The 25,595-nt window shown below is 38.7% G+C and overlaps 1 protein-coding gene across 6 annotated transcripts; it reads left to right on the top strand.

The window, feature by feature from the left end:
- The first annotated feature begins 396 nt into the window (after positions 1-396).
- TMPO (thymopoietin) lies at positions 397-23,876 on the top strand. 6 transcript variants are annotated; one of them, XM_080341039.1, is made up of 11 exons: positions 397-932; positions 10,821-10,947; positions 12,330-12,488; positions 13,971-14,071; positions 18,422-18,541; positions 18,644-18,739; positions 19,281-19,391; positions 20,270-20,359; positions 20,448-20,513; positions 20,674-20,768; positions 22,003-23,876. In XM_080341039.1, exons 1-11 carry the CDS (start codon positions 690-692, stop codon positions 22,292-22,294), a joined length of 1,500 nt encoding a protein of 499 aa, XP_080197165.1. In that variant the 5' UTR covers positions 397-689; the 3' UTR covers positions 22,295-23,876. The 6 variants fall into 6 exon arrangements, with proteins under 6 accessions (XP_080197165.1, XP_080197168.1, XP_080197167.1 ...); XM_080341040.1 differs by lacking the exon at positions 397-932 and adding an exon at positions 966-1,440; XM_080341042.1 differs by lacking the exon at positions 18,422-18,541.
- Positions 23,877-25,595: the final 1,719 nt, after the last annotated feature.

Raw genomic sequence — 25,595 nt, 5'->3', positions numbered from 1 at the left:
GCAAACTGAAGTTCTGCCAGCCGATCCCGCCAGGGAAGCCGGAGCCTGAGAAGCCGGTGGCAGATGTCACAGCAGGTCACAGGGTTCACGGCCGGTTACAGGGAGCTCCTCAACCCCCACCCCCACCTCACGACAGGCGCGACGGCCAGACCTGAACCGCCACCCCAGCGGAGCGCTCCTACCCCTTCACCCGGCGGGGGAAAACAGCCTTAATCGGCCCAACGGGCAGCAGGGAGGCCCCGAGAAGACCCTGCCGGTATCGTTAAAGGGACAAGCCCTGTTGCCAGGGGCCCGACTGGGCGGGCGGGATCAGGGCGCTGAGGCAGCGCGCGCTTCCAGCCCGCCCTCCCTCCCCTCCCCCGCGCGCCAGCCCCGCCCCTCGCGCCTCTCCCGCCTGAGACGAATTTAAACTGCGTTACTATCCCTCGCGCAAGGCACTAACGCTAGTGGGTCCCGCGCGCCTCTCCTCTTTTCCGCCCGGCAGCCAATAGTAGGGCCGCTTCGTTCTCCTCTCCGCCAATCGGGGTGCAGTTTATTGCTGGCTGGGAGAAGCGGTCGGTGTGCGCGCCCGCCCGCTGTGGAGCTGGGTCCCTGGTGCGGGGTAGGCGAGTCCTTCTCCTCCTCCCTCCCCCGCCCCTTCTCCCCGCGCTTTGTCGGTGCCTCTCCTGGGAGGGTGGCGGCCGGCGGCGATGCCTGAGTTCCTGGCGGATCCGTCGGTGCTGACCAAGGAGAAGCTGAAGAGCGAGCTGATCGCTAACAATGTGAGCCTGCCGGGCGGCGAGCAGCGCAAGGACGTGTATGTGCAGCTCTACCTGCAGCACCTCACCGCCCGCAACCCCCCCGCCGCCGTCGCGCAGCCCGACTTCTCCAGCGACGAGGAGCGGGAGCACACGCCTCTCGGCGCCAGGAACCGCGGCGCTGCCGTCGGGCGGGTGAGTACCGCCGCCTTTCTCCCGCGCCGAGACCCTGGCTCCGCCCGCGTTCCTTCGGCTTCCCGGCGGTCTCGGGCCCGCTTTCCCGCTCGAATGGATCCGTCTGCCCGTGGCTTGGAGACCGGCGTGAAGCGCCGCGGCTCCCCGCGTGTCCTCCCGCGTGAGGCCGGGGACGGCTCCGCCTCGTCTTATTTAAGGTGCCGCTCGGCTGAGGGCGCGATCGTGCCCGGCGGGGACGGTCCCTATCGCCTGAGGTGGAGGGGCAGGGGCGCGCTGCCAAGTAGCCGCCCCGGGAGGCGAACCGTGACCTGCGGAGTCGATGCTGGGCAGCCGCCGGCTTCGCGTCTGGGTCGCGTCCCGCGTGTTGCGCGTCTCGGCGGTGTTGGCTTCGGAACGGCTGGCGGAGGCCGCTCTGGCCAGGGAGGGGCAGCGCGATCGCACGTGGAGCGTCAGACGAGCCCCCGACTGTAAACGGGGTAGCTTTTACTTTGGTTTGGCGGGCGATCTAGTGAGTAAAATGCTTGGTTGTTGGAGGAGTAAAGTAAGAGAAACTCTTCACGAGGCGGCAACTTACTTCGGAAAGAAGACACCCACCAGCTGTCTCAGTTGTATTGAAGCAACGCTACTCTGTGTAATTTACTCCAGATGAAAGGATGAAGCTGTGAAGGAACAGCTTGTTTGTTTTATTTAATGAAGTGGACTGTTTAGTGTAAAGAGGGTCTGCTTAATGTAGCTGTCTCTCATACATCTAAGCGTATGTTTTGTAGCAGAGTGCTTCTGCTGCGTGTTCAGTTGATCCATTGTTACTTGCCTTCCTAGACATACCTTGTTTTATCATGCAAGGAAAAAGGGAGGGAGCTGATGCTACTTGGAATTTTTCCCTTTTGGAAAATGTTATTTCCTTTTTAACTTTTAATAAGTGGTCTGTAAATTTACATAACTTAGAAGTATGAAAGAAAAGACATCTGGCCTTGTGTAAAGGCATGTTTAAAGAATACCAGCTATTTGAGTTGTAATGTGTGTGTTATTACAAGTATTTAATTATAGTATCTGAAATAACTGTCAAAGCTTATTTGTAAAGAGAGTGAAGGGAAACTGACTCTTTCGAAGGTCTTTTATACTAAAATCTTTAAAAAAACCAACAAAGAGTCGTTGAATTACGAAACTGAAAACTGCAACTAAAAGAGGATGAGATTTCTCACCAAATTATTTACTTCTTTTTAATGTCTATCTAATTGAAGTACCTAACTGGTATTCACTGCAGAAACTTTACAGTGAACTAGACAGTTCTCTGACTTATAGTGGTCTGCCTGTATCACTTGTTAGGTGCTTTTGAGTAATAGGATGAGCTTCAATCTGATTTGCTTGTAGGAGAAGGAAAGTCTCATAACTGCTGAAGTTCCTAGATCTGATTTTCCCTTTCCCTTCCCCAGTGCTTAAGTTTAAACAATTCTAAGTTACTTTTTTGATGTTTACAGAATGGGTGGTACTCATATACTTTGCTAACAATGTCTGGAAGGCTGTGTGCTGTTTCTGTTTGTCTTGCTGTTTCTGATAGTCTAGTGTAATAATATTAGTGTCTAGTGACAGTTTGGATTGGGGTTTGTTGCACTTCCTCACCACCCCTCTCTAAAAAAAACCAAAAAACAAAAAACCAACAGACTTGGTTGATATATGCTGGTTGTCTGCTTTGTACAAGTTAGGTAGTTGTGAAACTGCTTGTAGCTTGAGTAGCTGTTGTCCCTGTTAATGTGTTGTGGCATAAGGGTGCTTCTTTTGATCTGCTGCCCTTCCAAAAGAGTAACCTAGAGGACTTCAGACTGACTTGCCCCCAAAACAGTTGGAAGAGAGAGAGAGGTGAAGTGAGGGAAGGCTGACATCCAGGGTGGTGGGACTCTGCTATGGAAACAAAGCAAAATATCTAGGTAAGATTAAGAGAGAACAGGAGAGAAAGCACTCAAAACTCTGAAAGAGAAGAAACTAGAAATAATGGGCAGAGGGAGGAAGCTGGGACTGCAAGGCTTTACGGAAAGGAAGGATAAAATACAAGAATCCCATAATTCACGTGAGTCACTTTGTAGGCTCTGGAAACAAAGGTGAATTCAACAACATCTGTCTTTCACTCTTCTGTGTAACTTCCATTGTTTTATCTGTAGGCATTTATGTGTATGTTTTAAAGGACCAGAAAACAATTTGCACTTGGTGCATAAAAGTACTTTCTAACATGTACTAGTATAATAACATGGCTCTTTTGCTGGGTGGAGATTTGAGTAACAAAATTGCAATGCTTGATTAGTTCCATTTTTATGTATATTGCAACTCTTAGAAATTGTAGTACTGGTCTGTGTACATTGGAGGGGGATGTAAACCAGCTGTTTCAAACTTCTAAGTAACCAACTACTTAATATGTTTCTAGAACACAAAAATACTGTATTACAAAGATATCCTCTATGAGGTTAAAAAAAATGGACTCCTCTATTCTCGATCTAAAAATTTGAATACTGCTTAACTTGAAAGGTGCAGAAGTCTCTTCAGTCCAGATGACTCAGTTAAGGCTAGTATCAACTTGTAAAAACATTTGAACGAGTACTTAAATAGATTTGCATTTTGGAGGCTTCTGTCCCACTGTGCTCTCTGCTGTTCCTTATTTTCTGGTGTTTCTTTGGATATAGCTTAATATTATCCAATATTTAAAAGACAATCAAGAAAACCAAACAAGCTTATTTGGGAGTGAAGGCTTACTCTCACTGCTGGGATGAATGAATGAACTCTGGATGCATTGAGAGGTAGAAAAGGGTCAGAATCACTCTTGGAGTGAAGAAATGGGTACTTTTGGATAGAGAAGAGCAATATAAGTGAGAGACAATATTTTTCTTCTTGTGCTTATTCAGTAGTAATACCAACGCAATAGCTGTGAGTACTGAACTTTTGTGTGCTTGCCTGCTGAAGTCCAAATGCTTTGAGTGAGCAATCCTTTCTGAAAGGATTGGGGTCACAGTCAAAAAGCAGTCTGTGCTTACTTTACGGGCATAGACTATCAAGGATGTACAAAATGGATTAATATGGTTTTTAGTGTGAAAATTTGATTGTAATCAAGATTCTATATTGGCCTGAATAAGAGTGGTCCTGACTTAGTCACTGGAGGGATTTACTGGTTGCTGAGTCTTCCCCCGTCCTGCTCTGCGTCCGCTCACACTTCCCTTCAATAAGTGCAAGGAGTTATAACCTTTTCTGAACCTGCAACCAGTTGAATTAACAGTGCTTTTGTCTGTGTAGAGTTGGTTAGGACTTAGAGCTGCATGGGAGAGCAGATACAGCCCCACTGTCAGCCCAAAGTAGGGCCAAAGTTGGGGTGTGAGGTGGGGCAGAGCTGCCTGGGATGCTGGTGGATATGACTGGGCTGGCCACCCCTCGGAGGCTCTGCTGCCTTGGCACCCTTGGAGTGTGGGGTGTAAGGCTGCAGAGCTCTTTTCGAGCGGGAAGGAGCAGGTATTCCTGTTATGCTTCAATCAATACCTTACTTGATCTGTGAGCTGACTTACAGATACTGAAGGGAGGGAGAGCAGTGTTTTTCTTAAAATGAATATAAGAAACAAGTTTGAAGTAGTAAAAATATCCATGCTGCAGTCAGTGTAAAGACAGCAAAGCTAAACCAGTTCTCTTGATACTGACAGTTAATGTTTTGACATTTCTGTAGTCATCAGTAGTTTTAAACTGTCTACACTGTCACTTTAGTGTGCTTTTTTCTAAGTTCTGGGCATTTGACAGTGCTTTTAGGTGCGCTTTTTCTATTGATAAAAGCTGTGCAGCAATGACACAAGATTCCATAGTTTTAATTCTACTATAAAGTACGTCTTTTAAGTCCATCACTCTTCCAGTACAGCTCTGTCAATACTACACCCAACCTATACTTCTGTGACAACAAATAAAAACCTGAATGCACGAGTGATGTAAAGTTTATGTATTGTAGGCAAGTGTCATGCATCCATAGTGATGCTGCTGCTCTTTCATTTATATTAATACAGGTTTATTTTGACCTGTTTTTTATTCTGATGAACATACAGATGATTAACATGCCTATATGAGCAGATTAAAACTTAATAGGGGTTTTGTTCTGACTCTGTTTTCAAGCACTGAAAACATCATGCTTTGGAGCAGCAAACTCTTCAGGCAGTTAACATTTTTTTGGCATCTGAATTTAAAAATTAAATTATTTTACTGTAGAAAGATCTTCCCCTCAGTGAAACTTGGACAGTGTTTTTATGCTTTGTAATGTGATGCAGTAAACCCCCCTCCTGTTGCACAAAGTGCAGTCTGCTTTGTAGAAGATAACTTCAAATGCTGTCAAATACATAAAAATTGTGAAATCCAAGTAAAATTAAATGTTAGCCCAAACATTTTTAAAGAGCTTTCCTGTGAAGTATTTGAAAGTATCATTTAAAATACAGCCATTTCTCTAGATGTAATACTTTTTTTTTTTTTTTTTTTTTTTTTTTGGAGCAGGAAGGGAAGGGCTCACTTTGGCTAAATACTCATACCAGGAGAGGAAAAGCTTTTAAAATAGTGCTTGTTTGGGCCTCTGTCTGATAATACTGTCTGTAAGAGCCAGCTTCTCCAGCTCTACTGATGTTTTTGAGCAACTTTATTTTTCAAAGCCTATTTAGCATAGTGTTATTTGAGTACAGTGGTTGGTATGTGAGATACCTTTTTGCTGCGAGAGGGTAACCATCTGTATCTGGATGTTCCTGATCCTAGTTAGTTATGGGCGGAATATCAGGACAGATAGCTCAAAGGAAAAATAACTATGATATGGCATTTTTATTTCTTTAGGAGCATTGTTTTAAAGCACATACTAAAAATATAATCTTGACACTGTTGCTGAACAGGAGCTGTTCAATGCTCAGAATGTGTAGGTTTTTTTGACTTAGCTTATTGGTGCATATTGTATCCTGGAGTAATCTCTTCTAAAACACTGAATGATATTTTTGATCTTTAAAGTGGTAATTTGAAAAATATCAGTCAAATGTCTCCTCCTCACTTCTGTTAATGAAGGTATGATGAGAGTATCTGAACCCAAAAGGCCTGTTTGGAAGTTTATAAAAGAGACCTATTGGGTAAGATTGATTGTTTGTTTTAGTCAAGTAGCCAAGTTCCAGAACTAGCTTCAGCTCTTTGTGGTCAGAGTGGTGTGGTAGTGATAGTATCTGTAGCTGCGGTAACTGTAGGATTTCAACCCTATCTCTATTGGAAAAGGGAAGGTAGTAATAATACTGGTAGTTTATGAAGACTGGGAGTGTGGAAGGTGAAACTGCACACTTGGATAGCTGAGAGAATGTGTGTGTGTGTTTACACACACGTTACCCATTGAAGGAAGAAAATCTATTCAGTGTTTCCTGTGTGGCTGTATCTGTTAATAACTGTGTGCTGTACAAATGTGACCCAGAATACAGATTAACACCTTTGTGGCCTTTTAAATGGCACTCATCTGTGATCTGAGTGACAGCTATGAGCAGTAGGGGTGAGCTGACTGAGCAGTTCCTGCTGCAGTGGGAAGTCGTGTTTTGCTGTTCTGCACCTCCAGACTTTCTGTGGTTCTAGACTCACGAACTAGAGAGACATACTTGTTAAAGTGCTGGTGTAATAACAGTGATTATATTTAAATAATTTTGTTGAAGTAATTTTTGTCTAGCAGTGTACGTCAGTTGTCCAGCAGGGACACATAAACAAGCCAGATCTCCAGGTCAGCATTGAATTTGAGCCATGAGACCAACCATCTGTTAGTTTGTTTTCTTAATGTTGTTGTTGTGAATTTTTACTCTTTCACTTACATTCTCTGGAAGCAACTCTTCATTGTGCAGCATTCATCTATTTTCAGAGTGGGTACATTACTTCAACTGGGTAACATGGAATTTAGTATCTGGGGGGGGGAGGAGGGGATGGAAGGGTTAAAGTAGTCCCTGCTCTTATAATTTAGGATTGCTACCGTATATAGGCTTGGAAATTCTAAGTCTGGCGTTTACTAAGGTTAAAACGTAGAGAATTCTTAAAGTTTAGTGTATCGGTATCTCTGAATTACCACTGCGTAATTTCCTTTCCATTATTTATTTTGTCTGCCCTGTAGCTTTTGGCAAATATTGCATTGAGACATTTGAGGTTAAAAAGTTCAGTAGGACTTGGTTTTCAAAAAAAAATTCTACTGTAGGAAATGTTTGTGTATGATAGCATAAAAAGTGCAAGGGGAGTAGAAACCTCTGTATTTCACAATATAAGTCTGTTATTGAGACTTGGCACGTACAGTTCCTTCCCTTCCCCTGAGAGAAATACAGGTTTGGGTTTTTTTGTTTGTTGGTTAGGTTTTGTTTTGAGTGGTGGTGGTGTGTGGGTGGTTTTTTTGTTTGTTTTTTAAACCAGAGAGGACACTGTACAAATGGGAGAATTAAAGAGCATTCTGTTGGCCTGATTTGGGCTTTCTTAGCCTGTCTTAACCTCATTCAGAGAAAGAGTAAAGAAGCCCTGAGCCTTTCTGCTTCTGGTGATGAAGCTGCACCTGTTTGGGATTAAAGTCCCTGAATATCCTAATGTAGGTGTCATTTAACTTGGCATTTGAAAACACCTCATCTGGCGATGTTGCATGGTTGTCATATGTGTTTGGTGGAATAGTGCTAGAATTAGTAAAGGGTAGCTGTAAAGTTTGTCTGATAAGCTGGTCTGTGGCTGTTGGATTTCTGTTCAGCAGGAATGCCAAAGATGAGGTAAGAGACAGCTTCCAGGTCTGAATTCTTATCACTTGCATTTTTCTGCTCTTCTCATTAGTGAAAGCTCTTTGCCATGGAGAGATGACACTCTAAGAAGATGAACTTCTTTTATGCTCTTGTTTTCCTGTGGCCCTGGAACTGAGAATGCTGTGTGGCAGCCCCATGTGTATAATTGTTTGAAGGGTTGGGGCCTAGTTAATCTGAAACTGAACCTGGCAGATAGCACTACCAAATTTCCACCTCTTTGATGTGAACAAATCTCTCTCAAGTGAAGAAATCATATTCCCTCTTCTGTTTTCTAGAAAATAGCAATGACTAGAAATATTTTTAAACTGCTGCTAGCTCTGGATGGAAGTAGAAGATCTTTAGATAAGGATTTATTGATCTGGGTGTAAGGTTACAAGAATACTTATGTGCAGAGTGGTCAGCTGCAGCACCTTACTTTGGCAAATCCTGGTGTTTGCCACAACTTCATTTTAAGTGCTTTACCTCTGTACCACAGTAAGACAACTTCAATTTTACTAATGATCACCAGACCAGGAAATGGGGATGTTTTTTTTGTTTGCTTGCAAAAAATTTTAAAGCTAGCTCTTTTGATCTGCTTCATGGTGTAGTCGCATGGATAAGCTGTGATGATACATAGTGTAGTGGTGCTTTATACTATAATAGTAGTGGTAATTAAAGCCAAGGTTGTTGCTGAGATTAATGCTGTCCTACAACAGCCAAGGTATCAGAGAAATTTTTCTCTCCTGCCTTAAGCTTCCAGGGACTGATCTTACAGTCTAGTGGGTGATTAAATGGCAGGCTTCTGTGTGTACAAATGAAGTCATTTGGATCTGCTTTAAGGAGAACAGGCGTTCAAAAGTAAAAGTTGAAGACCTCACAGGATACAAGGTAATCAAAGCATCTGGCCATATTATTGAAGAACACAGATTATCTTTAGTTTTTCATCCCCTTTCTGCCATTTGCTGAAACTGACTATTCTGATGGTTTCAATGTGGGGTAATACTACAGGAAAAAGTGAAATGGTACTTGAAAGAAAAAAAAATACTGAGGACATTATGAGATGTGAGTTTACTTCTGTTAGAGGACTGTAGTAGTGATGAGTTGCAGTTAGATTTTTGGTAGTTAAGATTTCTGTGAAATTTCTAGTAGAATGCCAGAGAAGTTCTTCTGGTATATATTGTTATAGCCTCTCCTGTGGCCCCTAACTGATACGAAGGCAGATACACATTACATTAGGTTTCCAGTTTCTTTTAAGTGCCATCGGGATGTTGATTTCCTGCATCATGGTAGTTGTTTTCTTTTGAAATATGGAAGTAGCTTCTTAGTGAATCTGCTTGGTGATGTGTGCGAACACCGGAACTGTCAATAGTCCGAACAAATCCCAACAAGAAAACCCAGCATATGTTTTGGAAGTCTCTTCCACTGTTTCAACAGTTCAGTAGTCCAGAAAAAAAAAAAAAACAAACTGCACTGAATGTGAAATTGTTGTTAATGTAATACTTAATTTGAAATAGCATTATGACCAAACATTCAAAAGTAAATACAAGTCTCCTATGGCTACAGGTTGATTGGTTTTTTTGTGTAGTAGATAAGTAGGCTCTGTTTCAAAAACTTAATTAGCTTTTTATGTGGTAAAGGAATTAAATGATTGATAAAGTGAGTTGTAAATCTGTCATTAGTCAAATTTGCCACTTCAGTGATCCTATCCTTTCCTCAGGCTGCTTGGAGTTTGTCTCTTAGGATCAAGAAAAATCATGAGCTCTCATCTTGGAGATTCTGTTGCTTTTTAACAACTGATTTTAAGTTCACCATGCTGGGATTTTCACAATCCAGGAGTTAGAGGAAAATGTATTTTGAGTCAGTTATGTTTGAGAAGTCCTCAGAAGTCCCTCTCTGGCTTTTAAATATGAAGACATTTGAGGCAAGACCGAGGTGGCATGCAAACCAATATTGAACTGGCATTAATGGCTAGCTACTGTTGACTCATGTCAGTCATCTTATAGTCTTTTAGTGCTATTTTACTAAATACAACAAGAAAAAAAATGCTACTTGTGACTGTTTGGAATTTTAATCTTTGGTAAGTATCAGAAAGCCCAGATAGATCTTCTGGGCAAGCAAGCTGACAAACATGTGAAGTGTAGGATATAAATAGATACAACTTCTACAACTTTGAGATACTGTTTTGAAATAAGGTTTATTTGTATCATGATCTTTCTTAGTTGAGAGGAAGCAGATCCTAAGCATATCTTTTTCTGTCTTACCTCCTTATTCTTTTTCAGATCTTGGAGATTGGAAGGTCTACTGTAGTAACAAAGGCTTCCTAAGTTGAACAAATGTTATGATCGTTCTTTTTTGATATACTATATCAAAAACTGCTCATATGGAAACTGCTCATTTAGGAATAGCATCTTGGCAGATTATTTTGATAACCATCTGTATGTGATGGTGATGTGTTGCCAACTGTTCAAGTAGTGTTGCCAGAGTTGAGTTTAGGATTTGTTAGAGCTACAATAGCAGTGGCCTAAGCAGAAGGGCAGGATTTTGAAAATCTGAAGGTGTTTCTGGCTTTGCCTTTCCTGCACCTGCTTTATAACATCATATAATCTTGGGAACCACTGATGTAAGTGGGAATGGGGACTTTTGGAACTCAGTTGAGAGGGTGTAGATGCTGAAGAACTTGTTGCATATCATTAGAGGAAGAAGTGTTGACCTGCTAGGTTGAAGAATAATGTTAAGAAATGCCAGTGGAACATAAATATTTGTACCTTAGAGCAGTGATGGTGAAACAACTAGAAGCTTAACTCTCCAGTCATAGGAAAGAAATCCTCTTCTGTTGTGTACTTGAACTTCAAATTAAAACACAGGATCAGAATAGTAATTTTTTTTTTCTTTCCCCTATAGAGGAGGCTTGAAATGGGTATTTCTTTAAGTAGGAAACTCATGCATGTTTGTTTAGTAGGTGTAAATGTTTGAAGTGTTTCATATAGCCTTTAGTGGTGGTGATGGGGGAGAATGTATTTTTTTTCTGTATGTTTAGGACTGTGTTATCTCCCTGTTCCCTTAGAAGAAAAATACTTTTCTGTATTAACTGGAAACACTGTCTTGTTTCTTCCTTCCTCACTTGCAGAAAGCCACGAAGAAGACTGACAAACCAAGGCCAGAGGAGAAGGATGACCTAGATATAACAGAGATGAGTAATGAAGATCTTCAAGAGCAACTTGTGAAGTATGGACTAAATCCTGGCCCAATTGTAGGTGGGTCAACTGAACTTGCAAATATTTATTTGTTCAACATATTTCTCACTAAACCTCAGTTTTGAATACTCTAAGCTTCTTTGATACAGTTGCTTTCTAAGTTTAGTACCAATGCTGTTGTAATCCTACTTCCCACATAAGATGTTTTCAACGAACTATTCACATTGAGAAGACTTGAAGCATTGCAGCTTAGGCAAGTCCACAGTTTGTTCCTCTTGTGTTCTGGGTTAGCTGGAGTTGTTCCAGCTTCTGTTCTGAAGCTGTGTAACTAATAAAGTTCAGCATTGGGGTAATTAGGTCTTCTGATAGAAAGGTTGAGGTTTGGGGCTTGCTTAAATAGAAAATACATCTTACATAATAAGCTAAGAGCATTGAGAGCAGAACGAGAACATAGTACTTCCCCTTTCCTACTCACAGCATTGTGCAGTAACTTTTTCCTTTGTTAACTTTTTTTATGGCCCTTTGAACCTAGTGTTCTATCCTGCAAGCTAACCTAAGTCAGAAGTCCTGACCCCAGCTTTATCTCTTTCCTTGGGCACTCAGCTGTGATGTGGGATCAAAGCTCCTTGACTTACAGATTGTCCACTACCCTGATGGCAAGGTACTTTGATTTCACAACTCTTAAAAAAAAAAAAAAAGAGGTTGCATGTAGCGTGCTGAGCCTTCTGTGGCATGTTCTTGAAATCCTATGTGGATAGAAGTACAAGTGATGGAGCCTGGACTCCTGAGTGTATTCAAAGTCTTAGGCATAATAGTTTTTGTTAGCTATTCCTATATGTCTTCCCATTCAACCTGTTCCTCGTGTCTGGCACTCAAGTCTTCTGAAAAATTCAAATATCTATGCAGTCCACTGGAAAGATGTTCCAATCTGGTCTAAGTAAAAGCTGTAGTTCTTGCAGGGTATGGATTCTGTTTCTTGTGAGAGTCTGCCACTTCTTCTTAAGGGAGGGTGTCTTCTTATCTGAAATCTCGAAGGTTAGACTTTTCTATGGCTAACAGCTCAGGCACCAGTCACATGGTTTAGTGCCAGAGTTAGGTTGATGGTTGGACTCTATGATCTTGAGGGTCTCTTCCAATGAGAATGTTTGTGATTCTATATGAAACAAAATGTCTAAGAAGCAGGTAAGTTCCCTTTCTGTAGATAAATGCTTTTAATTTTCAGTGTGCTAATAGGTCTAAGTTTCTGCCAACAATTTTCTTAAACCAAAAATTTAAAAGCCTTAAAGGTAGTTATACACCTAGAGGTATATGCTTCAGGCTATACGGACTGAACTTTTTTTTTTTTTTGATCAGAGTTTCCCAAGGAATATATAACAGCCAAGTTCTAGCAATCATGTCAGGAAAGACGAAAACTCTATATCATGTATTCTTCCTTGTTACAGCTACTACTAGGAAACTTTATGAGAAAAAACTGTTGAAACTGATGGAGCAAGGTCCAGAACTGAATGCACCTGTGCCTCTCCCAGCAATTTCTTCAACTGCTGAGAACAACACACAGAATGGAAATAATGATTCTGACCAGTACAGTGACAATGAAGAAGGTAAGACTTAGGTGAAACCTGCCTGTGAACTATTCAAATTATATATTGGTAATACTTGAAGCAGAAGAAAGATCTAAAGAGGGGTATGATCTTTCTGTTACATGAAGCTTAAAGATACTGCTGTAGATCATGCGAGTCATGGACTTGATCATGCAGTACTAGCTCAGTGATCCAGGTACCTGTTCTGAGGAAGGAAACTTTTTTCTAATAAACTGTTCCCTTTTGTCCGTTTTCCCCAAATTGGACACTGTAAGTATGATAGGTAGGAGGACTGTGTATGAAGTGTTCCAGTGTTCTTTACACCTCATCTTTTAAGTGCAAGTGCAGTTTTGTCTTATGATGCTTACAGTAGTTATCTTTACTATGAGATAGTGTGTGAATGTTTATTAAACTTCTGTAATTTTTAATGTTGTTTACTGTCTTCCATGTATGACTCAATTCCTTTTATGCTGTGTTCCCCATGGACTTAGTTTGGGGTGGGTTGATTGGTAGTTCTCGGACATGTTTTTTTGCAGTTTTAGTATCCATTTTATATAAGAAAGTATAGGAATGGGGGAAGTGGAACCTAAAATGCTATTATACATCTTAGGAAAAATAAAAACTGTGTAGGCTTTAAAGAGTGTCTGGAATTAAATGTTAGAAGATGGTTCTTTTGCGTAGTTTGGTTTTGGGAGTGTGTGTGTTTTTGGTTTTGTTTTGTTTGGTTTTAATAGGAACATTCATGGAGATATAGGACAGAAAGGTTTGAAATACAACTAGGAACTTAATCAGTCATCCTTGTGTATTTGGGCTTGTTTTGAACTTTAGTCTCTTACACTTACAGGGCTTGGGAAGAAGTTAGATATTTATTTATAGGACAGCCAAGAACCTAGTCACAACTGATAGCCATCTCCTTATACTTACCTCTGCTTCTAGTTACCAAACTGTTCAAACACTAAGAGGATAAAACCAAACATTCCCCCTGCCCCCCAAAAAAACCCCAAAACTCTAAATATGTTGTAATGCTATTACAGTTTTAGAAAGATGTTGGAGATGGTACATTCTCTTACCAGTAAGATGACTGCCAACCATTAACCCTTCTGCATCAAAAAGGAGTTTCATATGCCAGGACTTACTTTAAAGGAAATGAAACTAAATAATGTTGAAAAGGTTTAATACCCTTACTGCCATCAATGGTATAATGGTAATTTGGTAACTGTTACTGCAACGAGACACCAGTTTCTGAATGGAACTGCTGGATTAGTCCAAGTTTATCAAAAAGGTAGGGTCAGTGTTCTAAAATAATTTTTACAATTATTCTTCAAGACTTTGTTCTTCTGCTTTTGATGGAGAAACTTTCCTGTGTCTCTGAACTTTTAAAGGAAATGGTAACTCAGAGATATGTTGCCACTTAACTTTTTGTTAATTAAAATACAATTGGTTTTAAGTTAATACATCATCCAGTAGTATTACAGAAACTAGTTGTATTAAAACCGGTTACAGATCTGAAGACTGAGCTGAGACTTGAGAAGAGAGAACCATTGAAAGCCAGGACGAAGACACCAGTTGCACTCAAACAAAGAAGAGTTGTTGAACAAAACCAGGTATGTTTAATTTAGTAGCATCTGAAATGGCTACCAACTGTAGGTGATGTGATAACTAAACATGTTACTACTTTTAACATTATCACATTTGACTAAGTGAGCTATGCTGTTTTTTAGAAGTTCTTTCCGAAAGCCTGTTCTAACAGAGCATGAAAGTCTTGTGAATGAACTGTAGCTGCTGTTTTTAGCCTAACATTGAAAATTATGGTCTGCTAAAAGCTCTTTGTCTGACTTGCCAGCTGCTGTAGCACCTATTAGAAAAAAAATAACAGGCAACCGACCTTAACATGTTTAATTTTGGAAATGTGACAAGTTTAAGTCAGATGGGTTGATGTCATCCTGTTGGATGTTTGTAAACAACTTGATTCAATAGAATAAGCAGTTTCTCAAGAAAAAAAAAAAAGGTAAAACTATGGTATTTTGGATTTGTTTGGTTTCTTTTTCAAAATATTTTTAAATACAAATACATACACCATATTTCCATCTCTCTAGTTTGATATCTATAGATATGTGTGCATTTTAAATACATAGGTTCAATGACTGATTCAAATATAATACATGAAGTAATGTACCTCTGTATATGCCTATTTATATATCTAATAAATATGTGTGTACACACATGCATTAGCAATCTATATAATATATTTTCCTCAACTATGCTTGTTGCAGCAATAGAGTGGAAGTTAATTTATTGGAAAGTTTCTCCTAAGAGGAAAAATAATAAGTTTAAATCTAACTGTATGTACTACTTGTCCTTTACTTATAAATAACGTTAGTTCTGTTGTCTTGGTGAGAGAGGTTTTTTTTTTTACAGAAGCAGCTCAGGTTTTCTGATTGCTGACTAAATGCTGGATTCAGTAGTTGGTGCCTGATCTGTCCTTGTGATGTGACAGTGTCAGTAAATACCCTGTTCCCTAGCTTAGGTTACTTAGGTTCTTTACAGTGTTATTCATCTGACCAACAAGTATTAGACTTGTGCTGTAGTAAAGCGCTTGTACAGAAAATGTTCAGTGACTCAAAATCTAGTCTGTTAATATCTTGACATATCTTGGCAGATCAGCCACTTTTCTTGCTACTTTATGTTAAATGACAGATGGTGTGGATGTATAAATATGCTTTGCTATGGATGCCTTCTAAAGCAGGTAACACACTGCTTTGTGAGCCTGGGTAATACAACACAGTTATAGAGATATATAACTAGGTCTGCTTATTTTTTTCATTGAATTCTTAGGGTACAAACTCAACAGATTTAACTTCTACAGATTTAGAAGAGACACATAGTTTAACAAAGTATAGGAATGGGGGAAGTGTAACCTAAAATGCTGTTATACATCTTCCAGCCTGCTCTCTTAACACTAATTTATTCAGGCAATTTCTGTTTGTGATGGTCTTTATAATGGTAATCTAAATCTTGAGGTTCTTGTATTTTAAGAATTACTTTTTTCTAAATTGCTATTTACCCAGAAATCCCTGCCAGCCTCAGTATAATAGAGGTATTTAGTTCAGCTATCAACAAAGCTTCCTACTCTTCAGGAACCCACCTGCAGAATAAAAAGGAAGATACAGTGATGTGTGTTTGTGGCATTTTCAAATGACGAGTGCTTACTCTATTTTTTTTTTGTCATCCAATTTCACTGTAATATCATTAGGTCATTACTGTGTTTTGTCTTTTGTTTTGTATGTGCAGTATAGATGCAATATTTTTCAACTTGCATATTTTAGTCACCAGTAGTTAATCAAAGAAATATCACTTGATTAGATCATTTTTGGATTAATTTCAAAATGATGACAAATTCTTCAGGAACTCTTTAGCTTGTTAAACCTTTTACCTTTCAACTCCTGACTGCTGTGCATAAGAACGCAAACAAAACCCCACATACCAACAAAAATTTACAGCTACTTGAAGCCAAGAACAATTCTATTTTTTTGGCTAGCGAATGTTTGTAGTCATATTTTGCTGAAAATAAAAGTGGAAAATGGGAAATATGTTATCTTTTCCTTTCTCTTTTCCTGTGAAATTGAATCTTAAGTCTGCAGCTGATGTGTCAAGTAATCGCATACATTCTGCAGAATTATATGCAACTGTCACGCACTGTGTGGCATTGGCTTAAATACTGAGAGACTGAAGAGTGGTGGAGCTTTAGCTGGTTAGTAGTGTGGTATGAGCAGACTTGTTAGTCCCTTCTAAGTCCCATGCAACATTAGTCTTGGTCTAGATGTACACAGCTGAAAGGATTGTCATGTGGCACAGATGAATGTTGCCTTTCTCAAGAAAAGAGTGCAATTAGATATTCTTTGAGCAGGTTGGTGCAAAAGATATTGGGTGGGGAGGTTGAGCAGGCTTATGGGTCTTATCAGTCAGTTCACAGGAGAGGGCTAGATGAATTTGAGCTGAGCAGTTTGTGCTTAATTGCTTTTTCATAGTGAACTAGAAAATTTGGAAGAAAACCTTAATTTGAATGCCTACGTCCAATCATCTAGGTGAATATAGAGTTCAAAACTGAGCCTAAAGCCTCGTAGTAAATGGCACTGGACAGAAAGGGGTGGGCTAAACAACTTGTCATAGCTGAGCTAAACTCATAATCTATAGCTTCCATGCTTGTGAGTAATATGACAGCTAAAAGCACATGCTGCATAATACTTGAGTATCACACCACTGTAACTTTCCCTGGCTATGTACAGGGTAGTGGTATACCTAAATGTATTACGTTCTAGTAGGGTTTATTTAGTTCAGGTATTTGTGGGATAAGCACGCAAGGAGAGGTCAACTGACAGGATAACTGTAACTGTAGACAACAATTTTTTTGTGTGTCTGAATATGCTCTGCTAAAGTCTGGGTGGGTCTTAAGCAGGAGATTTGGTGGTGTGGTGTGGTGTTTTTTTTTTTTTGTTTGTTGTTTTGTTTTGTTTTTTGTGGGTTTATTTTCCTATACTTTTAATGCAAGAAAAAACTTAACTTGGTACTTAAATACATGGCTGGCAAGCATCTGAAGAACTAAGGAGAGGGGTGGTTATTTACTGAAGTGCTTCTAACTTTTCATTAGAAGAAAATAAGTTCCTGATCAAACAATCTGAGGGAGGGGAGCTCTCCATTAGTTGGGAATTGCCTTACTGCTTTCTTGAGTGGAATGTGTTTGAGTGGAACCACTTTGAAATTAGTGGTTTTCTCTAAGCTTTTAAAGAACATTGTGTCTCAAAAAGCGTATGGGGATGAGGCGGTGACCCATCATTGAAGGTTACAAGTTAAGCTTTTAATAGGGACAAGAAGCCAGTGTTTGATAAAGATAAGAGGAACTGGGAGATCTTTCATCAGAAGTCTATTTAAATTGAAAATAATATTTGAGAACTAGACCAAAATCTACCATTCCATATGAAATATAATTTGGTTTTTTAAGTATTTCAGTGACTTTGGAGTGAAGCAAAACTCTTGTGCTCCCTCTTCTGGGTATGTAGCAGCAGTAATACAGAACCTAGGCTGAGAATCATAAAGCTGCTCAGCTTCTGGTTTCACTGTACTAACTTCATATACACAAGTGGGAAGTGAATAAGGGCACTGTTAGACTTCTGCCCCCTCCCCCTCGATAAATACTTTCCAGCCTGCTCTCTTAACACATTGTTTTGGGGCTAATACTGTTCCAGTTAAGTTATTTCTACTGTTAAACCTCTAATTGACAGTTGCACCAGTCTGTACGACTTCCATCAGCACCGGTTACCAAAAACTTGGTAATACAACAATGCATGAGGTGTTAATGTGCAAAGATTTTGGTATTAACAAAGTAATAATTTGGGGGTTTATTTTTAAATTTAACTAAATAAAAAGGAAGGTCTTGTATATGCTCTTGTATATGCTCTGGAGAGTAGTTCCTGTTGAAATGTAGGTAGCTGTACCTAAACCATTCCCATCTCTGCTTGAGAGAATAGACCCCTGTCTGGGTAGAGAACAAGGTGATGCTTTTGGCTTGTGCTCATAAATTAATTTTTTGTTTTTTGTGTAAGCAGGTAAAGTAATGGGCCTGAATGTTAGTCTATCTGTTGTCCATGACTTGATGTAACTACTTGTAGCATTAGTTATTTCATGCTATTGCAGCAAGCAGGTCATCGGTTTTTACATTTTGGCGATACCTAGTTAGTTCAGTATTTGAAAAATAATTTGCTCTAACGTAAGTATTGTGGTCAACACTACTAATCTAGCTAGCTATTAATTATTGAATGTACTGGGGTTCAAATTCTTTTTTGGATTGTAGACACACTGCTTCTGGAGTATGCATGATATTCTGGCTTTTGGTTGTGGGTATCCAGTGTTGAGAGCTGGCTTTCATGTATTTGATCATGTGTTTGATGCTTGAATAGACCTATTCTCAAGATGAAGTTACTGAGACTGTCTGGAGAAGTGGATCTTCAAAAAGTGGACCTCTGCAGGCATTTTCTAGGGAGTCGGCAAGAGTGTCAAGAAGAACACCAAGGAAAAGGGTGATGAGAGGCTTATTATAATAGACAAGCTTTTTTTCTCTGTTAAGGGTCCCAGTGACTGTTTTATTCAATTGTTTTCTCTTGTTTGTTTTAAACAAACAGGTGGAAGCTACAGCACAGTTGCCTGTAGATGATGCTGTAATAACAGAGAGTACTCCCATAGCTGAAACTATATTGACTGCAAGCAACGAGACCCTAGTAAATATGCTTAGTAAATATGTTTAATAAATCATGCGAGTGGTATTCTTCTGTAATAATCTTTACTGACAGAATCATTCTGTTTTGAACAGATAGCCTTACTTTTTTAACACAGTCTTCTATTCAGTAGTCTTTGAAAACTCATTTTCAGTATCTCTATTAGTACTTAATGCTGTTTACTATGAGATGGGACTAGGGAGACACATAGGTCCACTCTAATGTCTTTTTGGGGGGAGGGTTGAGAAAAAACACTTTAAAAGCTCAGATCTTTATTTAAGTACATGCAGAATATCTGCTTTTAAGTTTGTCTTTTCTTGTGAACTAAATAGAATTTGTTTCTAAATGGCTTAAAAGAAACTAATTGGAATGATAAGCAATATGTTTCCTGTGCTTAGAAGTATCTGTTACATAACCTTCTTGAGTTAACTCATGTATATATGCAATGCACATAAAGGTTTTGTTGTTTGGTTCTGCCCCCTTCTCCCAATTTTTTTTTGTCTTTTGTTTGATTCTGCGTTTGAACAATTCTGAATCTTGGCAGGTTGTCAATAGGGTGCCTGGAAATTTCAAGCATGCAGCTCCTACACTGTCAATCAGTGAACTCTCAGACATGCCTGGAAGAACACCAAAGAAACCACTGATGACAGCTGAAGTAAATAAATTAAAACTTAGATTGCTATTGCTTATTCTCTGTGAACAAGATTCTTGTGTGTATGTGCTTACTCATAGAGTACAGAAGAGATGGAGGACATCACTGCCCAGGTGGCACTAGTCAAAGTAGACTAGCATAAAAGAGAAAATATAAATTTATTTTTATCTTCCCCTTTCAGATTTGGGGGTGGAGGGGGTGTGTGTATGTGTGTGAAGATCCTACTTTTCTTTTTCTCAAGCCAGATATGTTTTGGTTTGTCATTTTTCCTTATGCTGCTATTTTTCCAGACAAAATGTAGATTATTTTATTTTCTTTTAAATTTTTTGAATAAGTTGAAGACAGAACAAAATTGGCTTATTTACCTTTGATCCTATAAATCAGCCTATCCTGAAAAAACACTGTGTGCCTCAGTTATAGCTATCAAAGAGATGGGTTACTTTAGACCAATAGCCTGAACTTAAAAAGCATCTGTAGATTCCTGTCAGTTATCAAGAAAGTAATTATTTTACTGTTAACCTGTTCAAGCTATCAAAATTATATACCTCTTGGAGAACTGCCTAAAGCACTTGCAAGTCTATGTAATGCAGTACTGTAATATTGTGGAAATTTACATTACAAGATAATGCTTGGCTGAATTTAAATGGAATTCATTGCTTCATGTAGTTACTGTAGATAAAACTTGCATTAACAGTTGTGAAGCCTGCTCTGCCAGTGGGTCTGAGATTTATGGAATGGGCTGCTTTATTTGTTTATAATGTGACTACAGTGTAGACTTAGTTGTCAAATAGAAGGTTGTGGGAAAACTTGATATTCTATTTCAGACCACATGAATGTTTTTCATTTAATATTTTACTGTACTGTGACATTGTTTGTTACAGCAAGAAGAGACAGTTTACCCACATCAATGCTTTTTTAATCATGTTGGCCACAAACAATCCTGTGATCTGCTCAACACAGCCATGATAGAGGTGATGGCTAAGTTTGGTTTTTTTTTATCATCTATGTCAGTGGCTGGCAGGTACATTATATTTATACAGTGTATTCTTTATCTTAAAGGAAACTGAGGAGAGCACCAAATGCTTTAAGACACCAAAACTGACCAGACAGCTGCCACTAACAAAGGTTAATTTAACTTCTAAAAGCCAAGAAGTAAACTTCTTGAATGTCACTGGGTGACTGATTCATTCTTACAAATTGCACATGGTTGTGGTCGCTGAGATGGCAATGCAGGAACTTCTTGTTATGCAGTCTGTTAGGTCTGTAACTGTTTTTTGTTTTCTAGGTGCTAGAGAGAAATCCTACAGAAGAACGAAGAGGAGAAAGGGATATTCTTAAAGAAATGTTCCCTCATGAAGTATCAACACCTACAGGAATTAGGTATTATTAACGTTTATGGGGGCTTGTTTCTTAGTTTTGTAAGCCTGTTTAAGATGAGAAGTATCTTGTGATTATATTGCAGGATTTCTGAGGAACAGTTTTTGCACTCTGGCTCAATGACAGTTGAGATGACCACCTAGCTCTTGGTTTATGCATATAGTTCTGTTAGCCAAAACAGTCTCTTTATTTAAGTTGAGAGTAGGAGGACAGGGTAGTACTGTAGTAGGAATGAATAAGTGAAACTTCTGGGTGCTGGAAGTTAAATGTAAAGGGCTTCTCTGTGGTAATGGCTCACAATATTTAAGTTTTTGGCTAGATAGAGCTGCTTTAGGTCTGCTGTTAAATTAAGATCTGCCAGTGTAGATTTAAGGGTGTAGGGGTTTTTCAGAAGCAAATATTTTCAAATATCCTATTATTTCCTTTAAATAGTAGTCCTGATGTAGTCAAAGGTTACTCCTGGGGTAAACAAGGATGGGATCTAGGAAGGGCTATTGTATTTATCTTTACAACTTTGTATTTAAACAAAAATTGAAACAACCATCTGGATAATTAAGCAATTCACAGAACTTTGTCCTGTTTAGAGGGTATGAGCAAGCTTCCCTGTATTTAGGTGTGAAATCAACTCCTGTACTTCCACAATTTAATTTCAATTTAAACTACTGGAATTGCATGAAGTCTTACCATGAGGAGAATATGCAGTACCACTTACTGCTACTGTGGTGTATCTGCTTATCACTCAGCTCTGTTCTCTCTTGTTTTGGGGTCTATCAGTCTATGCCACTTCTTAAAAATCATGCACATGTACTCCTTGTATATAAGGACTTGGCATTGTGTGTGGGTTTCTTAACCCTTCCTGCTTTGTCTTCTACTTCTGGGTATTGGCTTAGCCATCCGTAGATATTTCAATGACCAGGAACAGTCTTAGGTTTAGAAATCCTAGTGGGGCTGTATAAGTGATCACTAAAGATGCAGACACGGAGGGACACTTCCTAGAGTTCTGTTGCCAGTTACAATCCCTTGATTATGTGGATAGAGTGAAGTAAAGAAGTATTTGAGTTTTCTTTAAGGGGTGTTTGCTTGAATGCTAAATGATTAAAAATAGTAATCATCACCATGCTAGAGTCTGAGAGCAATATTTCAGGTATTGCATTCACTAAAAATAATTTTTACTGAAATTTTCCTGTATATGTTAGATTGCTCTTTTAAATATGCATTTTTTTTTTTTAATTAACAGTGCTAGCTGCCGTAGACCAATCAAAGGAGCTGCTAGCCGGCCTATAGAGCACAGTGACTTCAGAATGGAGGAAAGTTTCTCTAAGTATGTTCCAAAATATGGCATCTCAACTGACAGCAAGTCAGAGAAACCACCAACAAAAAAGGAACGCTCCATTCCCCTGTGGATAAAAATTCTTCTCTTTGTCATTGTTTCAGTCTTCTTGTTTTTGGTTTATCAGTCTATGGAAACTAATCAAGGAAACCCTTTCTCTAAATATATGCGTATGAGCTCTCCGGGCAGTGCCAAATGAGTATCTTTCTGAAGGGCACACCCAGTTTGATCTCCTGTTTTCTAACTATTGAACTCTTCTGCCCTCTCATCGGCTCAAGGACTTCTCACAAATAATGCGATTGGAACCTGATGAATTGGATAAATGACGCAAGATAATATTAAATGGACATTAACTTTCTGGACTTTGGACTAGTAGGAGATCACTTTGTCATAGGAGTAACATTTTTTTTTAGATCTTTGAACTTTTTGTAGGCTTTATTTTTTTAATGTGGACATCCTTTAAATTCATTTTTGAGAAACTGTATATTTGTTTTTGCAAAAACTTGGAAGCTGAGAAGGGCAAAAATGTAGTAAAATGTGAAGCTGTGTTTTTAAAGCTTTTGCTTTGTACAGAAAAGAAGTTGTACTTCTGTCTCTATAGCTTGTTGTGTAGGAGGATTTTAACACAGGTGATACAAGGAAATGCATTTTTGTATGCATTTTTTCAGTAACAATGTAACAGCTTTTTTAGTGTGTAGGGAGAGTACAAGGACAACCTTTTCTGTAGATTACTGTAACTTTTTAGTAAATGTAACTGTAAACCTGTTTGCATTTCTGTAAAAGTCTTAGTATGATATTAGTAACTCCATTTAAGCGTAACATCATTTAAATGTATCTCTTCATTTTAGTGCTTACAGTGTTGTAGAAGCTGAATACAAATCTAATTGGCAAGAGATGTCTTAGAGAAACTTATTTATTAGTAATATGTGTGGAAAATAAAAATTGCATCAATATAATTTGCTACTAAAATACTTTTTTGGGTCAAGGTTGTTATCTGAATAGTCTAAATTCTGACTTCAGCAGTGGTCTTTTTTTTTTCTAAAAAAAAAAAGCAAGGTCTTTCCAACACAGCTTTATGTGATTATCTTTGAATATTCATGTAGAGAAATATTGTCAAAGTGTGAAAATTCCATATGAAGTTTTATTCTTGTATGAAGAGGGCATTGCTGCATTTTATGCTACTGTTTCATCTTCTAAGGTGAGATTTACTACTTCCATGCAGTTGAATATTTTTCTCAGTGGAAGCATGCTGAAACACTATTCTGTAACTTAGTTGAGCAGGCAGCTGACTTCACTACTACCAATGAAGAGTGATAAGCAACAATTTTTTAAAGTGAATGTATACATTTTGGCATGCTTAAATCTGCAGTATACAGATGTTCAGTCTTATTGCTTAGTACAAAATTGCAATAAAGCATACTACATATTCTTAAAGTGCTACTTACAAAAAGGTGAGAACATTAGTTAGTAGTCAGTATCTTTTTACTCTAGGTACAATTATTGTGTAGACTAGCTATGGGGAATCTTTACTTTCTGTGAACTTTGGGACAAACATGGTAATTTGTAGCAAAGCAATAGGAGTTTTTTCTGTTAAGGTTAGTGTTTTTTTCCTTTTAATCTGCTTCTTTGAGTAATCCAGATAGCTAAACTTGTGTCCATCCTATAGCAAATTGTAACACAAGACATTCACTTTTGGTGTCAAAATGCAGAAAAATAAAAATGATTTTAATGTGTGTGGATTTTCCTTATCAAAATAAATGGGTTGCTGAAAAGCAGCAAAAGCAAGACAACTGATGTAGCAGTGGTGTCATTTTGTGCAGCTACACATGTTTAAAAAAATCTGATAGTAAAACTGGCGAAGTTCATGTCAACACTTGGTGGGAGGAATATTCATCATACTTGTACTGTAGCAATATTTTTGCACTGTAATCCTTTAGGCTGTTAGGCCTTTTATTTGGATGGGGGAGAAGCTAGTCTTCATTTGCTTTTCAATGCTTAAGGAACTTCCTTTTCACTTTATTTTTCACACCACCTTGCTATATATTTTAACATGAAATATATCTTTCTCTTCTAGTTACATGAAATACTTTCAGTTGACCTCCTTCAGGGATATTATTAGCATCATAAAAACAAACCAACCCTGAACTGCAGTGCAATTAAATGTCACCATTCTTTCACTTATACAATGTTTTGGAGAATCCTCTCAACTTCAGTATTACTTCATGGAAGGTAAAGACTTTTCTACATAAGTCCTCAAAATAACCTATGTGTAGTTCAGTTGTAGTTATAAGACAGTGCATCTTCAAGAAACAAATGAGCTTATATTTGAGGCATTTAGTGGTGTGAGCCCTGAGAGTAATCTCTTCTTTGTTTATTCCCTCTCTTCCTCCCCTAGTCCCATGTATGTATTTGCCAGCATTCCTAAAGCTATTCATGTTATTCTAAGAGTAATACACGTAGTAATAGTGCTACTAGCTGAAGAGTTGCATGTGCTTAAAGCCTTCTAAATACTGCTTCTATAAGTTATGCTGAAGTATACTATAGTCTTTGTATCAAAGTACTGAAGCAATATGAACTGGCATTTGTGTTGTGGTTTGGTGGTGGTTGTTGTTGCTTTTTTAATAATATCACTTTTGTTCTAGTAGTTTATATTGGCTTCAAGACATAGCCAGATTAAACTTTCAGAAGCAATCACAGAGCAGTTTTATCGACTAGTACTACTATCCAAATCCCAGTTGCAAAAATTAGTGGAGTTCTGACATAGCAAATATTGCTCAAGTCCCTTTTAGGGTAAGGGCTATAAGAATTCTGGAAAAAGGCCTGTGTAAGTTAATAGGCCTGATTGTGTTTTGGGGAGGATTTGTTCTTATTGGGCATACTGCTTGGAATACTGTGCTGAAAACATGGCAGATTTTGATTTGCCTGTCTGAATTAGAGCTTTCTAGCCCACAGCTTGTGCTTTTCCCTTTAAATTGTGTACTGATCTAATGTGTACCCAGTTTCAGGACTCTGGTATCAGGCTGCGAATCAGTAGAGGGTATCACTTGCAGTGATGAGACAATTTTATGGCACCTGATCCATGGCAAGGCTTTGAGATCTTACCTAGTATCTGACACAAACTCCTGCGGAGGAACTTAAATTTAAATTGTTTGTGTTTTGAAACTTTGATTTGTGTTTAAGTAGGAAACAGTGGGAAGGAACTTTTTCTTCTCCAAGTTTACTTGGTGGTAGTATGCTCAGTACTGCCTTATGGAATCCTTTCAAGTCCCTCTTAGGCCTGATCTGTGTGTGTTTTGGTTTGTTTCTTGTGACATAACTGAATATTCATGGTCTTAAAGTCCTCAGTTCCTGCTAATTACCTTTTTGGACTGTTCGGTTAACAAAATATCTTTAAAAGTAAGTGTTAAATCAGAAAAGCTGAATACAAAAAGTATGCCTTTAAAGAATGGAGCTCCAAAAAGAGACTCTTCAGCAGAAAGAAAAAAATAAAATTGCAAATT

The sequence above is a fragment of the Nesoenas mayeri genome (genome assembly GCF_963082525.1).
Source record: "Nesoenas mayeri genome assembly, chromosome: 1".
In the NCBI taxonomy this organism is placed as follows: domain Eukaryota; kingdom Metazoa; phylum Chordata; class Aves; order Columbiformes; family Columbidae; genus Nesoenas; species Nesoenas mayeri.
The sequence above is the reverse complement of the archived record's forward strand: the minus strand, read 5'-3'. Positions and strand labels throughout refer to the sequence as shown.

Excerpts from the sequence above, each read along its gene's own strand:
- TMPO (XM_080341039.1), top strand. The coding sequence starts at position 690 with ATGCCTGAGTTCCTGGCGGATCCGTCGGTGCTGACCAAGGAGAAGCTG. Across the intron at positions 933-10,820 it reads GCGGCGCTGCCGTCGGGCGG|AAAGCCACGAAGAAGACTGA; the intron begins GTGAGTACCGCC and ends CCTCACTTGCAG. Across the intron at positions 10,948-12,329 it reads AAATCCTGGCCCAATTGTAG|CTACTACTAGGAAACTTTAT; the intron begins GTGGGTCAACTG and ends TCCTTGTTACAG.